At 40.2% G+C, this 15,484-nt stretch overlaps 1 protein-coding gene across 2 annotated transcripts in view; it reads left to right on the top strand.

Annotated features, from left to right (window-relative positions):
- Nucleotides 1-15,484, top strand: part of EBF2 (EBF transcription factor 2) — a 235,888-nt gene that overhangs the window by 204,820 nt on the left and 15,584 nt on the right. For both annotated transcript variants that reach the window (XM_081333508.1, XM_081333507.1), the window contains exons 11-14: nucleotides 2,338-2,426; nucleotides 4,312-4,377; nucleotides 5,647-5,824; nucleotides 11,942-12,127. In XM_081333508.1, the coding sequence (XP_081189634.1) occupies nucleotides 2,338-2,426; nucleotides 4,312-4,377; nucleotides 5,647-5,824; nucleotides 11,942-12,127 (519 nt within the window). The remainder of the gene's footprint in view (nucleotides 1-2,337; nucleotides 2,427-4,311; nucleotides 4,378-5,646; nucleotides 5,825-11,941; nucleotides 12,128-15,484) is intronic.

Genomic DNA, 15,484 nt, shown 5'->3' on the forward strand with positions numbered 1-15,484 from the left:
GAGATAAAGCTGAATATCTGTGCATGACCTTGAATGAGCCAAGATGCAGTTTGCTCCTCACATTGATTGTTGATTTTTTCCCCCCAATGCACTGAAGAACTAGTATTGAGGAAACCAGGTTAAACTTACTTGCATTAACATTCCAGAACCTGGGAATCACACTGAAGAAAATCTTGCTTTATGTCCTCATCCATTTTGGAATTGAATACAGTTACAGATAATCCTTGACTTAAAGCAGTTCATTAAGGTTACAATATCCACTGGGAAAAAAGTGACTTATGACTGTTTTTCCACACTTATGACCATTACAGCATCCCCATGGTCACATGGTGAAAATTCAGATGCTTGGCAATTGACTCATATTTATGACGGCTGCAATATCCCTGGGTCACATGATCCCCTTTTGCAGCCTTCTGACAAGCATAGTCAATGGGGAATCCAGATTCGCTTAACAACTGTATTAGTAACCTAACAACTGCAGTGTTTCATTTAACAACTGCGGCAAGAAAAGTCGGAAAATGGGACAAAATTTTGGCCTCAGTTGTGATCGTAAGTCAAGGATTGCCTTTACTGGTCTGTTACCACCATGAAATAAATTCATATTTAAGGTAGTCTTCAAAATTAATATTGAGTAGTAATCAGATTTTATCCCCGAGTTACAAATTTGAATAGTCCCATTAGATATTCTTGGTTAAGTATGTGCATTTAAATCATTAGGTTTTCTTTTCTTTTCCTTTCCTTTTTTAAAAAAAAAAGCTTCTCCAATTTATAATCTCTGTAGCTTGATCCAAGACATGTAACTTACTTCAACTATTAGGCTCAGAATGAACAAGAGAAATGGCAGATAGTGATATATAAGATCTCAAGAGGCTTCTGACAAATTCTCACGATTATTGGCACAAATTCTCTCTCTGCTCCCAGAAGGGAAATAGATTCTATGGCAGTTGAAATGTGTATTATTAAACTCTTTAAGCGATCCAGAATGTTTCCCAATAGGCATCAAATTTTTTTCTAAGTATAGCAAAGTTGAAATTCTTAGGTCTAAGTCTTTCCCATTCAACCCCCGTTTGATTCCATCCAACAATCTTTAAACTAGCCCATCATTATTCCATTAAAATAAATCAAAATCCATGTCACCAGAGCCTATTATGGCTACATAGGGTACTTCCATTCTGTTCTGCTAAAGTCAGCCGGATGGGAAAATCTGAAGCCAGACAAAAAAAGCTGAATTAGCACCAGGTTTAATTTCACATTCCAACACAGCAAAGTTGCAGTGCTAAAGGGTTTTGCTCACTATCCTGTGACCATTTCCAGTTTGCACCTCCTGGAACTCTTTTTTTTGGGGGGAGGGAAGGGGGGAGGGGGGTAGTTCTCTGACTAGTGAGATGCTGTACTTTGATTAAAAGAAGATAAGCTATCTTTCAATTATGAAGATGATCATCAGAATTTTTGCAGCTGAAGACAATAAGTCATTGTGTAATATGTATCTTGTGCAAAAAAAATACTGTAAATCAGAAATCCACCATTAACTACCAATTTATTTATTTATTTATTTATTTTAAAAGAAAAAGATGAATGGAGAAATGCAGTGGAATAGATTTCCCAAAAACCTCAAGAAACTAACATGGGTCAGAAATGGTTGGGCATTCTCTTTGGCCAAGTGCACCTTAATGGCCCATTAATGGCAGACAGCACACGCCTAGGGTGTGAATGAGCATCTGAAGGGCTTCCCTGTTTAAGAAAGAGCATCAACAATGCACGAGATAAAATCTCTCCTGGCTATAAGTGTCACCTGCTCTTTGAGCAGTAGCTCTGACAAATGTCGAAAAGCTTATTTTCTTCTCTCTCTCTTGATTAGCTAGCTTCTACTATAGATAGATGATAGATAGATAGATAGATAGATAGATAGATAGATAGATAGATAGATAGATAGATAGATAGATAGATAGATAGATAGATAGATAGATAGATAGATAGATAGATAGATAGATAGATAGATAGATAGATAACCTTTATTGTCCTTTTTTACTATGGGCACAATGGCACACATTAAAAATGGAAATTGGTTGCTTGCTCTCAAAGTGTACACATACATAACACACATTTAAGCCTACTATATGCGACGTATGTATAGACCTACACCCTTACGTATAAGTAACATATAAATATTAATCGCTGTCCATCTTGAACACATAACGGAAGGAGGGAGCTTTAGAGTTCCCAATACTATCCATGCCTTCCTATGTGTGCAGCATTAATTATTGGTGCCTTCCATTATTTCTTTTGCCTCTCCTACAAAAATTTCACTTGTTACTCTTTCTCCACCCTCTTTTTCAGCTTTAAATGAGCCAACCATAGACTACGGTTTCCAAAGACTCCAGAAAGTCATCCCAAGACATCCTGGCGATCCAGAGCGACTAGCCAAGGTAAAGCTCCCTTCCTCCCCTGTTGACTTCATTCACCTAACCAGATAAAAGATAACGGCTGCATTGGTCTGGCTGTGCTGCATCACGAATCAACTTCCCACATTGGATTCTAAGCATTGTTTACCCAACTCTGATCTGTGTAGCCGATTTAGGCACAGTACAGGTAGTCCTCGACGTATGACCACGACTGGGTCCAAACTTTCTGCCGTTAAGCTCGACAGTTAAGTGAATCTTTCCCCATTTTACAACCTTTCTTGCCCCAGTTGGGAATCCCTGCAGTTGTTAAGTTAGTAGCATAGTTGTTAAGTGAATCTGTCTTCCCTATGGACCTTGCTTATCAACGGGGAAGTCAGACTGGGTGTAACAACCCCAACTGGAAGCCAGATTGCAGTGGGCCACTGCAACCGTCATAAAATTTGAGTCTGTTATCAAGCATCTGCATTTTGATCACGTGACCCTAGGGATGCCCCGAGTGTGAAAAATGCTCCTAAGTAATTTTGTCAGTGCTGCTGTAGCTTCGAACGGTCCCTAAACGAATAGTTCTGCACAGTTAACGTCAGCCCCTCAATAGGTTCAGTGTATTGTGAGTTTGTTTACTTATTAAAAACACATTTCTGTGTTGCCACAATCCAAAGAGACGCTCAGTGGCTTGCACAGAACAGATACTGGTTGAAACATCCACGGTGGCTCAGTGGGTTAGGACGCTGAACTTGTCGATCGGAAGGTCGGCAGTTTGGCGGGTCGAATCCCGAGTGCCGCGTAACAGAGTGAGCGCCTGTTACTCGTCCCAGCTTCTGCCCACCTAGCAGTTCGAAAGCACGTAAAAATGCAAGTAGACAAATAGGGACCACTACGGTGGGAAGGTAACAGCGTTCCGTGCGCCTTTGGCGTCTAGTCATGCCGGCCACATGACCACGGAGATGTCCTCGGACAAGCGCTGGCTCTTCGGCTATGAAACGGAGATGAGCACCGGCCCCTAGAGTTGGAAACGACTAGCACGCATGTGTGGGGGAACCTTTACCTTTACCTTTATAAACTCAATACAAATATACAGAGCCCTACATGGCATGGGTCCGGACTACCTACGGGAGCACCTTCTGCCAATGTCAGCACCCCACCGTCCTGTGCGCTCCCACAGGGAGGGCCTCCTCAGGGTGCCACCGCTCAAGGAATGTCGGCTGGTGGCCCCCAGGGGGAGGGCATTCTCAGTGGGTGCGCCAGCCCTCTGGAACTGCTTGCCAACCGAAATCCGGATGGCCCCCGACCTCCGCACCTTCCGGCGCGACTTAAAAACCTTCCTGTTCCAGCAGTCCGGCCTGGCCTGATAGCTTTAATTGGGGTCCCAGTTGGTTTTTACTATTGTTTTTATTGTTCTATCTGTATTTTACCTACCTTACTCTGTACACCGCCCCGAGTCCCTCGGGAGAAGGGCGGTTTATAAAAACAAATAAATAAATAAATAAATAAACGTAAGCTGAATGGAATTGATGAAAACAAAAATGAAATAATGGAGTAAAAATCATGGTTGACTCTGGGCAGACTCGTGATATGAACGGATGGCGTTTGGTTTGGTTTAACATGGTGTTTGTCAACCATGCTTCATGGCTTAGCATGTTCAGAGCATGATTGAATTAAGAAAGCCTGGCTAAGTGTGCCCTTCCCTCTATTGGATTTCATGGCAAAAAGCTACTGGGAGTGCCTAAACAGAATGGTGAGGTATGTATTTTTAATAAATGATAATTTTTTTAAAAAACTACTATTTGTTTCTGGCATTTGTTCTGCTAATTTCAGGGCTTGTTTGTTTCACGCTGTGCTTGCCTAGTCCTTACCGCCACATTTTTCAATGCATGACACATCCTTGGTTGTCCTTCCTTTCTGCTTGCAGGAGATGCTTTTGAAGCGAGCAGCTGACCTCGTCGAAGCACTGTACGGGACACCGCATAATAATCAGGTTAGAGTTCCTCTCTTTTTCTCCTGTGAACGTGTAAAGAAGGTGTTGTGTTTGCAGCTTCTCCCAAGTCACCTTTTCACCTGACCTACTCGAGTGGAACTGATGAGGCTTAATGGTCCATTAAAACTCCTCCACCATTCTACCCTGGAGGTCTTTCTCATGCTTGTACAGAATTTATCTGCCACTGCAGTCCGTTAATCCATTCAGAGAAGACCATTGCTTCTTCCTCCAAACTCTGTTGCTGAGGATGGGCATACGACCGCTAGTTCTGCTCCTCCTCCATCATCCTGCTTGATGAAATTTCTAGCCTGCTTTTAAGTCTTCACCTCTGTTGGATTGGTTTATTGCTATTCAGATAGTCTGCAAGCAGAGAAGGCTGGCTTCTACAGGAACTTCTAAAAAGTACTACGCACATTTTTAAAAGCTTGCAATTTTGGAGATCTTACTTTATCCCATTCTTGCTTTCTTTGCCTTTAATCTACCACTTTTTTCTAGCCTTCTTTTTTTCTGTGATATTTATTCCTTCATTCTTCCTCTCTGCCTCCCCGCTCAGCGCCCTCCCAAAACAGGGACAGATCGCACCTGTTAGAGTTCTTAAGTGTCAATATCCAGAGGGCTTTTAGGTTTGATATGTTTGCTGCTTTAAGACTAGGTATTGCTCACTTAGGCTCTATCTAGGTGAGGATTGAGTAGTGTTTTTTCCCCCTACATTTCTCATCAGAGTGACTTTGTTTATTTATATTTCATGTTTCTAGACTGCTCATCTCCCTCAAAGAGAGCTATTTCAGATGTCAAAGGTTGATGGAGTTGAGGCAAGTGAGGGGAGTTCCCTTTTTTTCTCATTCTGGCATCTGCTCCTTTATTCTCCGTTATCTTTCCTTCTGATACCCTTTTCTCTCTTGGTCTTCCACTGCACAGAGAGGCAGAACAGAAAGGGACAGTTTACTCTTTACAGTATGAAACCTTTGAGGAAGAGAGCTTGAAATTAGCCAGTTAGCCAAGTATAATTAGTCTGAGAGCCTATTTGAACTGAAATCTTAGAAATTAGAAATAACAACAGCAGCAGCAGCAGCAGCAGACCTGTTCTTGGTATTTTCCTACCTATCTTACCTGGTTCCCTCTCCGTCTCAAGACACATGTTTGCTGAACATCTGGGGAGGATTTCTTTCTCCTTTTTTTAAAAAAAAAATCTGTAAAGCCAATCAGCCCACCTGGAATAAAATTTATGCTGATTTTTTTTTCCCCTTGTTGTTTGTTTATTTGTTTCAGGACATTATTCTGAAGCGAGCAGCTGATATTGCAGAAGCCCTCTACAGTGTCCCAAGAAATCCAGGTCAGATCCCCGCTTTGTCTAGCTCTCCTGTTCACAGTGCCATGATGGGCATCAACTCCTATGGCAGCCAGTTGGGAGTCAGCATCTCTGAGTCCACACAAGGGAATAATCAAGGTAAAAGTGCTGAACTGAGAGGTACACAATGAATGGAGGTTTTGCTTCAAGAAGATGATGGCCAGAAACTGATGTTGTCTTTATTATTTATTTATTTATTTATTTATTTATTTATTTATTTATTTATTTATTTATTTATTATTTGGATTTATATACCGTCCCTCTCCCGAAGGACTCGGGGCGGTGTACAGGGCAATTAAAACACTATATACAACACAGAATATACAGAAATTAAAATAAATTAAACCAAGTAGCCCTAAACAATAAAACACATTCTAAAATGTAACATGTAAAATTTGAAATCTAAAATCCCAGTCCCTCAGTCCAGGCCGGCAAGTTCAAATAGCCAAGTCTTCAGGTCGCGGCGGAAAGAGCAAAGGTCCTAATTACTAGGACCATCATAAAAATATATTTTCTTTACGTATACACAATCATTGGTTTCAATGTCATTCAGTTCTGGTCCTCACAATAAAAAAGAAGAAGAAGCAGCTGTTGAGGCTCCAAAAAAGAGTGCAGAGAAGAGCAACAAAGATGATAAGGGGCCTGGGGATTAAACCATACAATGAACGATCGAGGGAATTAGGTATGTCTAGTCTAATGAAGAGAAGGACTAGGGATGATAGGACAGCGGTCTTCCAGTACTTAATTCCAGCAACCTTGAATTAAGGAGAAACTTCCTGACAGTGAGGACAATCAACCAGTGGAACAGCTTGCCACCAGAAATTGTGGGCGCTCCATCACTGGAGATTTTTAAGAAGAGGCTAGACAGTCACTTGTCTGAGATGGTTCTCCTGCTTGAGCAGGGGGCTTGACTAGAAGGTCTCCAAGGTCCCTTCCAGATTCTATTTCTATTTCTATTTCTATTTCTATTTCTATTTCATCTACTTCTACATCTATTTCTGTTTCTATTCCTATTCTATGGGCTCTCACAGAAAAGAGGGGGTTGAATTATTTTCCAAAGCACCTGAGGGCAGGTCAAGAAGTCACGGATGGAAATTTATCAAAGAGACATCCAACCTAGGACTAAGAAGACATTTTTAGGTTTTTAAGAAGAGATTGGACAGCCATTTGTGCAGAGGGTTAGACTAGAAGGCCTCCAAGGTCCCTAGAAATATGCCAGATCAGAAGACAATCCTTAAATTAAAAATAAACATAGAGAAGAAATAGTAGAAGCCTATAAACCTAACTCAGGATCCTAATACAGAATAACAAAGTTGGAAGGCCTCCAAGGTCCCTTCCAAGTTAATACCCACCCACCTACTCACCCTCAATTTACTGTTAGGGAAAATAATTTTCTCCTATGCTGATTATTCATGGTAATTAAAGCTTGCATTTTACATCCTGAATCTTTCTCCAGACACAATGGCACAAATAGTGGATGATGATGGTATTCTGAAATACGTTTAATTTTCTTCGAAAACATTCCCTGTTCATAGCCTTAACCATCTCTGTAGCTCACATGTACCGTGTTGTATAGATTCATTTCTCTCTCTTCCAATTTCCAAACAGTTTACCTTTTAAAATCCATCCTTTGTGAAAAAAAAGAATTAACCATGAATCTCTGCCGAAAACCCCAAGAAGGTGCAGCCTTGACCACAATTTGCAGCAAATTCCATGTTAAAGTTGAAAATATTAAAAACACAAGTGTGCTGATCTTTTCCAGATCTTGAAACATCACCCTTTCACATTCTTTCAACATGCAGATCTGATTGGCAAAATGTACATATGTTGTCAAACAAAGGGAAGTTCTTGTCAACTAGTGGAACTTGCTTAAGGGTGAGACGCTGTCACAGATCTTTAGAGAGGATCTTATATTTTATCCTGTAAAACAGTATTTGTGGAGTTAGTAGTAGCATCAGCGCACTCATGTTAACTTTGAAAGACAAACCCTTAGTCTTGCAATTAATTATCTGAAGACTCTGATCTTAGAGAGAAATGTAAAATTATACAAAATTAAGGAAGGTTTTTAAATAAGTCTATAAAATAAATGAGAAGGAAGGACTCACTGGAGAAGAGCCTAATACTGGGAAAGGTTGAGGGCAAGAGAAGGGGACGACAGAGAATGAGGTGGCTGGATGGAGTCACTGAAGCAGTAGGCGTGAGCTTAAAGGGTCTCCAGAAGATGGTAGAGGACAGGAAGGCCTGGAGAAACGTTGTCCATGGGGTCACGATGGGTTGGACACGACTTCGCAACTAACAACAACAATAAAATAAATCCTGAATGGATTCATAGTCTCTCAAAGTGGATGCAATTTACCCAGCAGTATCTACCATACTGTGAAAGGGTGTTTAATTCAAAATATCTGCTGTATCCTTTTGAAAATATATCATAGCTCAACCACTGCTTTCAGATATGCATCTTAGCTACACATACCAAAACAGGTTTTGGAAGGTTGCAAACCAACCATTAGCACATCATCCTATGCAATTTTTGGCAATAATAATTTTACCAATAGAAGAGAATATTTGTAGCTCAGGGTTGAATTGTGGAGTCCTTGGTACTACCTGAGCTTCATCATTTGCCTGCAGATGTTTTATTACCCAACTAGGTAACATCATCAGTTTTAAAAATGCATACATGTATGGCTGTGTACACATCAAATAATAGAAGATTCCTAATATGTCAACCTTATTCGATAAAACAAATATTTGGAGTAGTGAAGCAGCTTAGAAGAGGTCACTTTCTAAAGATAAACTTTATTTTCTGGTACTCTGCTTGGCAAAACCAGAACAGGAAGATGTTGGGTCGATTTGGCGAGGTTGCCCTTTTTCTTTCATGACTGGACAGTCGTCTAACAAGATGACAGCCTACATTATGCATCTTGCACTGGAAAGAGAGATGGACTAGGTGATAACCAAACTCCCCAAATCTTTTTCAACTCTGGAATTCTATCTTTTGCTTTATAAGATGAACTATTTGTTGTTGTTCAGTCACTAAGTCATGTCTGGTTCTTCGTTACTCCTTGAACCATAGTACAGTATAATATACCAGGTCCCTCAGGCCTCCGCTGTCTGCTGGACAAATTCACGTAGAACGGAATGGAATAGAATAGAAAATATGGAATAGAATAGAATAGAATAGAATAGAATAGAATAGAATAGAATAGAATAGAATAGAATAGAATATAGAATAGAATAGAATAGAATAGAATAGAATAGAATAGAATAGAATAGAATAGAATAGAATAGAATAGAATAGAATAGAATAGAATAGAATAGTAATAACTTTATTGTCACTTTGAATGTATACTAACTGGCATACATTAAAAGGAAATTTTGTCGCATTCAGCTCTCACCACATTCGATTTACACTACATAAATATGACAACAATAAATACATAAATACAGAATTATGCATATACCCACATATATTATATGATATAGAGAAACAACAGTCTTATTTGGGTTATGTATACATGTGCATGGCGAGAAACACGAATCTTACGAGTTTACCAGACAGATAGCATAGGGACCAAAGCTATTACAGAATCGGGTAGTCCTACTAGAAATACTTCGAAACCTCCTCCCAGAGGGGAGCAACAGAAACAGACCATAGAGTGGGTGTGTGGGGTCTCTAACGATGCTTTGAGCTGTAAGCACATAGTGCTTATAAGCAGCATCCTGAATACCAGGGAGCGAGCTTCCTGTGATCTTCTCAGCTGTCCTTACCACTCTCTGTATGGAGAATGGAGAATTTCATCTCCACGGAGAATTGCTTCGGTGACACGATCTAGCCATCTCAGCATCCTCTGCCACCCCCTTCTCCTTTTGCCTTTAATCTTTCCCAACGTCAGTGTCTTCTCCAAAGAGTCCTCTGTTCTCATTAGGTGGCCAAAGTATTTGAGCTTCACCCTCAATATCTGTCCTTCCAAAGGACAGTCCAGGGTTGATTTCCATAAGCTGAACTCATACTGTGCCAAATTTTGCCGTGCAGTTTCTTTCCCGGTGGAAAACAATGTGGGTTTTCTACCGTTATCTGTATTTTTGAAGATGCATTTTTTCCTTTCTTTTTGACACAGTTGTACAGCATATTGCTTTGATGGAGCAAAAAAAAAAAGATCCCGATGGCTGTTTTCTGTTGCATATTTTTTAATCGTTCTAAAGCCTCCCTCACCATTGTCACTTCCAAGCTGGAAACCCCATGAAAGAAGTTTCTTCTTGAGATCTTTCTCTGGGACTTAACTGAAGTGTGAGGAATCAAGGAGGGTGAGGACTGCTGGAATGAGGATTGTATAATAAAAAAAATGTAGCATTCACACACACTTCTCGGCCATCTGGTGACTGAATAAGAATGCCATAGTCCACCCCTGAGAATTACACTGAAATTCTTTTCTCCTTTGGAAAAAAAAGCGAAAGTAAACCCTCACACTATTTCCTTTCCGTTCTATTTAGATCAACGAACCTAGAAGAATTATTATTTTTTCATCGTTATTTAGGATTTTGATTCCAGGGGAAATGTTATTTTGTTGTACACTTGGGCATTTTTTTCCATGGTATTTTCATGATATTTTTCCTCTCTATAACTACTACTTCTTCTTCTTCTTCTTCTTCTTCTTCTTCTTCTTCTTCTTCTTCTTCTTCTTCTTCTTCTTCTTCTTCTTCTTCTTCTTCTTCTTCTTCTTCTTCTTCTTCTTCTTCTTCTTCTTCTTCTTCTTCTTCTTCTTCTTCTTCTTCTTCTTCTTCTATTTTGTACAAACTTCCAAAAGGTGGGGGGAGAGGAAAGGAAATATAAAAGTGAAACAAAACTAGAGAAGACTACATTAACAGAAAATAATGTGCATGAAAAGGAAAAACAAAATAAACATGTACACAAATCCCCCCCAATTGAATACTCACTGATAAATATATTTCAAAAACAATACTCTCCCCTTGCAAAGCAGACACGCAATTTATAAATTTCTAGAACACTATGCCTATTTACCCAAGGCATTTGGCCTGACATCTATCTACTATGTAGAAAAAAAACTTAGTTAACAGATAAAATCAACAACAAAATTAAACTTCAAAGCCCACTGTTAGCAGTCTATTATTGTATTTCATTTACAGAAAGTCCTGTCTATAAAATCTGAGCTTTAAATGCCCATTTACCCACTATCTTCCTCACTTGGCACTATATCATAGCCACAACTATCTGGATGGAAAAAAAAGTAAAATCATTAAGTGTCTCTTCTATTCGTGTCTTCAAATTATGGAAGACTTCTTACATTTGCTTGTATTTAAATGCAGATAATTCTGAAGTTATAATTGTTCTTTGCATCCTAATTTTACAATGCAGTTTGATCAAACCACCACACAGGAAAAATTGCATATGTTTTGGGAAACCACTGTACAAAAAGCACAGGTCTGCTGGGAAAAGTAGAAGATAGGGGAAAAGGCATAGAAATGTAGAGACAGGGTTATGTGGCATCATGTGTGAGAGAAGGAGGGGCAAAATCTGGGGATGGAGTGAAAATAGGGATCAGCCTAGAATCCCTACGTAGTCACAAGCGAACTAAGTCCAACTCTCCTTGAGTGCTGTTGACCCTCATCTAAGCAGGTTGAGACAATTCCCTTGCATAGGCTATAGCAATAAAGTTTATTTGAACTTTCATGTATTTATCCGGTCTTTTGCACCTAACATCATATGAATGCAGAAAGGGAACAGAATCATGTTGTGCATGGAGTAATAGTGACAATAAAAAAAAGTAAAATAAATCTATTCCTGCTCCCCCTCTATAGGGACTCATGGACTCATAACACCTTACCCGATTAAATACCCTGGAAACTCTGATCTCTTATATGTACAACTTCTATTGTCGGATCAGTATGATTCAATTTTTCTGAACGTAGCTCAGTTTTGTTACACTGTCTGTGAAGTTAGGCAGACCTTGTCCACCCACTGAATATTCCTCCATCTATTGTAATATATTACTATGTCTTGTTCTGTTTGGTTCTGTTTAGATTTGCTTTATGTTAGTGTTTAAAATATTTTTTGTGCTGGTCTGTGACTGTAGTAAAGATTGAATGAAAGAATGAATGAATCTATTCCTGATCCAGATAACTGAAGAGCGCATGTCTAAGAGAGACCATCCTGTTATCCTTATTGATGGACACTCAGTGAATGTTTATTTCTTGCAGGCTACATCCGCAACACAAGCAGCATATCCCCACGAGGTTATTCCTCCAGCACGACTCCTCAGCAGTCTAATTACAGCACCCCCAGTAACAGCATGAACGGCTACAGCAATGTCCCTATGTCCAACCTGGCTGTTCCCACATCACCTGGATTTATTAACGGTTCTCCCACAGGATCACCCTATGGCTGTGAGTAGCTTCCTTCTCTTCTCTTCCTCCAGCCCCACCTGACCTTGGGGCTGACTTAAGTTAAGAGGCAATCTGTCAGAAGATGTTTATTTCCTTTCTCTGGGTCATCTGCCAGAAAGTGCCTCAACCTTGTAATTAGACAATTAAGCCCAAAAATTTCTGCAGAGCAAGCCTGCAAGAATGCAGGACTGCTTTTGTCAACCGTTTGTGGTTATCTGCGACACGTGTATTAGATGGCTCTGTCCAGTGCTTTTTTTGTAAAAGAAAAAGGTGCCGGAACTCACACATGTCATACAACCTGCCTTGCCTACCCTACAAGGTTCCATCCAAAAAAGGTGCAGAAACTCCGTTCTGAGCGTTCTATGACAAAAAAACCCTGGCTCTGTCTCTCTAGAACAGGCATGTCAAACTCCCGGCCTGTGGGCCGGATGCATCATACTGAAACCATGCCCACCTCATTGCCGGCAATGGGGAAAAAGCGGTGATGCATCGTGCAATGTCACCTGACTTTGCGAGTTTGACATGCCTGCTCTAGAACTTTAGCTCTTGGTATCCTTCAGCACCAGCAGCTGGGAATCTAATATCCCATCGAAATTGGTAGCTTCTGTCTGCCCAGCTTTCCTTTTTAAAGCCATGTTCTGATCTCTAATGTCAGGAGTTGGCCCATAAGCAGCTTCAAGCCCCCAAGTTGCCCGCTAGTTGATTTTGAAGTTGTGTATGGGGAGGGAGGGAAAGAGCAGAGAGCATGAGAAGAATGTTTACAGATGAGAAAGAACAGGAGTACCAAAAGGACAGGAAATACATAGTCACTGCTTGATTAAGCCTTACCTCTGTTATCATAAATATCCATCAGCACTTGTTTCTAAATTATTTTCTCCTTTAATGCAAAAGGACTCAGTGTGTAGTTAATGGATTAAACCGATGTGGTTGGATGTTGTGATTCTTCCCACAATGCCTTGGGCTTAGTAGTGGTGGCCCCCTTACAGGAAAGCTGTCATACTTATGGCTAACTTCTCAGACAGAAGAAGAAGACCTTCCAAAGTGCTTTATCCAAACTCTGGTGTCAAGCCACAAGATTTGTAAAATTCAGATAAATCCCTTAAAAATATCTTTCCCATGTTAATGTGTATGTTGTGAGGATAGTCCAAAATGACTTCCATTGTTCTGTGAAAAGTAGTTCTTTATCCTCTCTTAAATTTCAGCTGCAAATGAATTTCAGGTTCGTTTTTGCTTCCTTGAAGATACTAGAGTAGAATGGGGTAAGAACTGATTAAAACTTGGCTTTTCTTGCAAAGAATGCCATGGTCAACACCAGGTCTTATTAAAATAGTAACAGGAGTATGAATAAAGAGACTATAGCTGGTGATACTAGACTTTGCTACCACTATTAACCACGTTAAAAAAACCATATTATTTGAGTATGCTTTTGGGGGGGAGGTGGAGAGAGAGAGAGAGAGAGAGAGAGAGAGAGAGAGAGAGAGAGAGAGAGAGAGAGAGAGAGAGAGAGAGAGAGATCAGGATATGGTGACATCTACTCCTGCCTTAAGCAGAAAGCCAACAGGGTGACTTTGGGCCAGTCACCCTCTCTCAATCCTAGGAAGAAGCTCCTGGTGAGACATGTTAAAAATGTTGCCAAGAATGTCAAATGGTCTTCTCCAGGCAATCACCAGGAATCAAGGTTGACTCAAAAGCTAAATGAACAAACAGATAACAGTTTGTAGTTCTCTAAAACTGAGATTAAATTCCAACGAATGTGCTAGGATTGATTTCAGAGTTGGGAGGAAAATTAAAACCACATTCTCAAGCACCCTAAGAATAAAATGGTTGAGATTAGGCATATTCCCAAGAAAAGAGGTGTGTGTGTGTGTGTGTGTGTGTGTGTGTGTGTGTGTGTGTCTGTGTGTCTGTGTGTGTCTGTGTGTGATGAGATATAGGATTTTGAGGACACCCACCCTGGGATAAAATTACCCAAACCAGTAGGCACTACTTCCATGTCTATATTTAATTATATAAGACATTTATTAACCAGCAGCAGTACTGAATTTTTTTTCATAAGTCCACATTTGTAGGATGAGAACATTTGAAATTTTTTTGTAATAATAAGTTGCCTGTTTGGAAAAAGAAAAGAAAGAAATCTGAAATGTTGATTGCTTTTGCATACCGAGTTTAAAATTGGCCAAACAGATGTTTGCTGGTGTTTTTCCTCCCTCCCTCCCTCCTTTTTTTTTTAAAGGAAAGAGAACTTACAAATTCTGCTTCCTGGCTGAATTGTGTGTGCCAAGTTTCAGTTCCAGAGAAAATGAAAAACAAAACAAAACAAAACAAAACCAGCTGAATTATGTATTCCCGACCATCAGAGTTTAGAATGAGATGCTAACAGATCCTTGTGAAAAATAAAATTAAAGAGAATCATTCAGAGTTTGAGAAGATATACAAGCAATGTGAAATACAGTGGTGATTCTGCAGCTGTGGCACAGATTAATGGAAGCATTTTAACTCAAAATGAAATTTGTTTGCTCATTTGAAATTTGGTCCTGATCTATCAGACCATGTTTCCCACAGTGCCCTACAGAGATGATGGCTCACTTACAACACATTAAGCTGGGGAAATCTGCTTGAAAATATTTGGTTAGAACAGAGGTCCCCAAACTTTGGGGCACCAGGGATTGGTTCTGTAGAGAAAAGTTTTTCTATGGGCCGGAGAGTGTCTGGTTTTGTATGCTGCCTGCATCCCATGGATGGAGCTTTGCTTGTTTCTTGCGGATCGGTTGCTGGCATGCCACGGCCCGGTACCAGTCCACGGACCAAGGGCTGGAGACTCCTGGGTTAGAAAACTTAACTATCTTGTATTTCACAACATTGTAGACCTCCTTATTTTCCCATGTTTCCTCCCTTCACAGAACTTTACACTGGTTTAACTAACCCAGATTAGCTCTTTGGCCTCACCTGTCCTGCCTTGAGATGACCCTGTTTGTGGTACATGACTAACAGGAACAAATAATCTTTCCATTCCCATCTTCATGAATTGATCCATGCAGAGAGCTTACATTTCAGGACCTGATTCCTGATTATGAAATTTCTCATCTGCTTCCGCACGCTTTTGTATGTTTTAAGAGAGATTTCAGGACTGAACTTATTTAATAATCTAGACCAGGGGTGTCAAACTGCCAGCCCACTAGCCAGATGCATCATGACAAAACCGCACCCATCCCATTGCCGGCAATAGCAAAAAGGTCGCGATACATCGTGACACATCACGTGACATTGAGAGTTTGACACCCTTGACTGGTGGAAGCAGTTGTGACTAGATGCTGGGAAAGACTGTTCGTAAAATGAGATGGTAGGTTTATCCTGCTA

The sequence above is a fragment of the Vipera berus genome (assembly GCF_964194415.1).
Source record: "Vipera berus genome assembly, chromosome: 8".
Lineage (NCBI taxonomy): Eukaryota > Metazoa > Chordata > Lepidosauria > Squamata > Viperidae > Vipera > Vipera berus.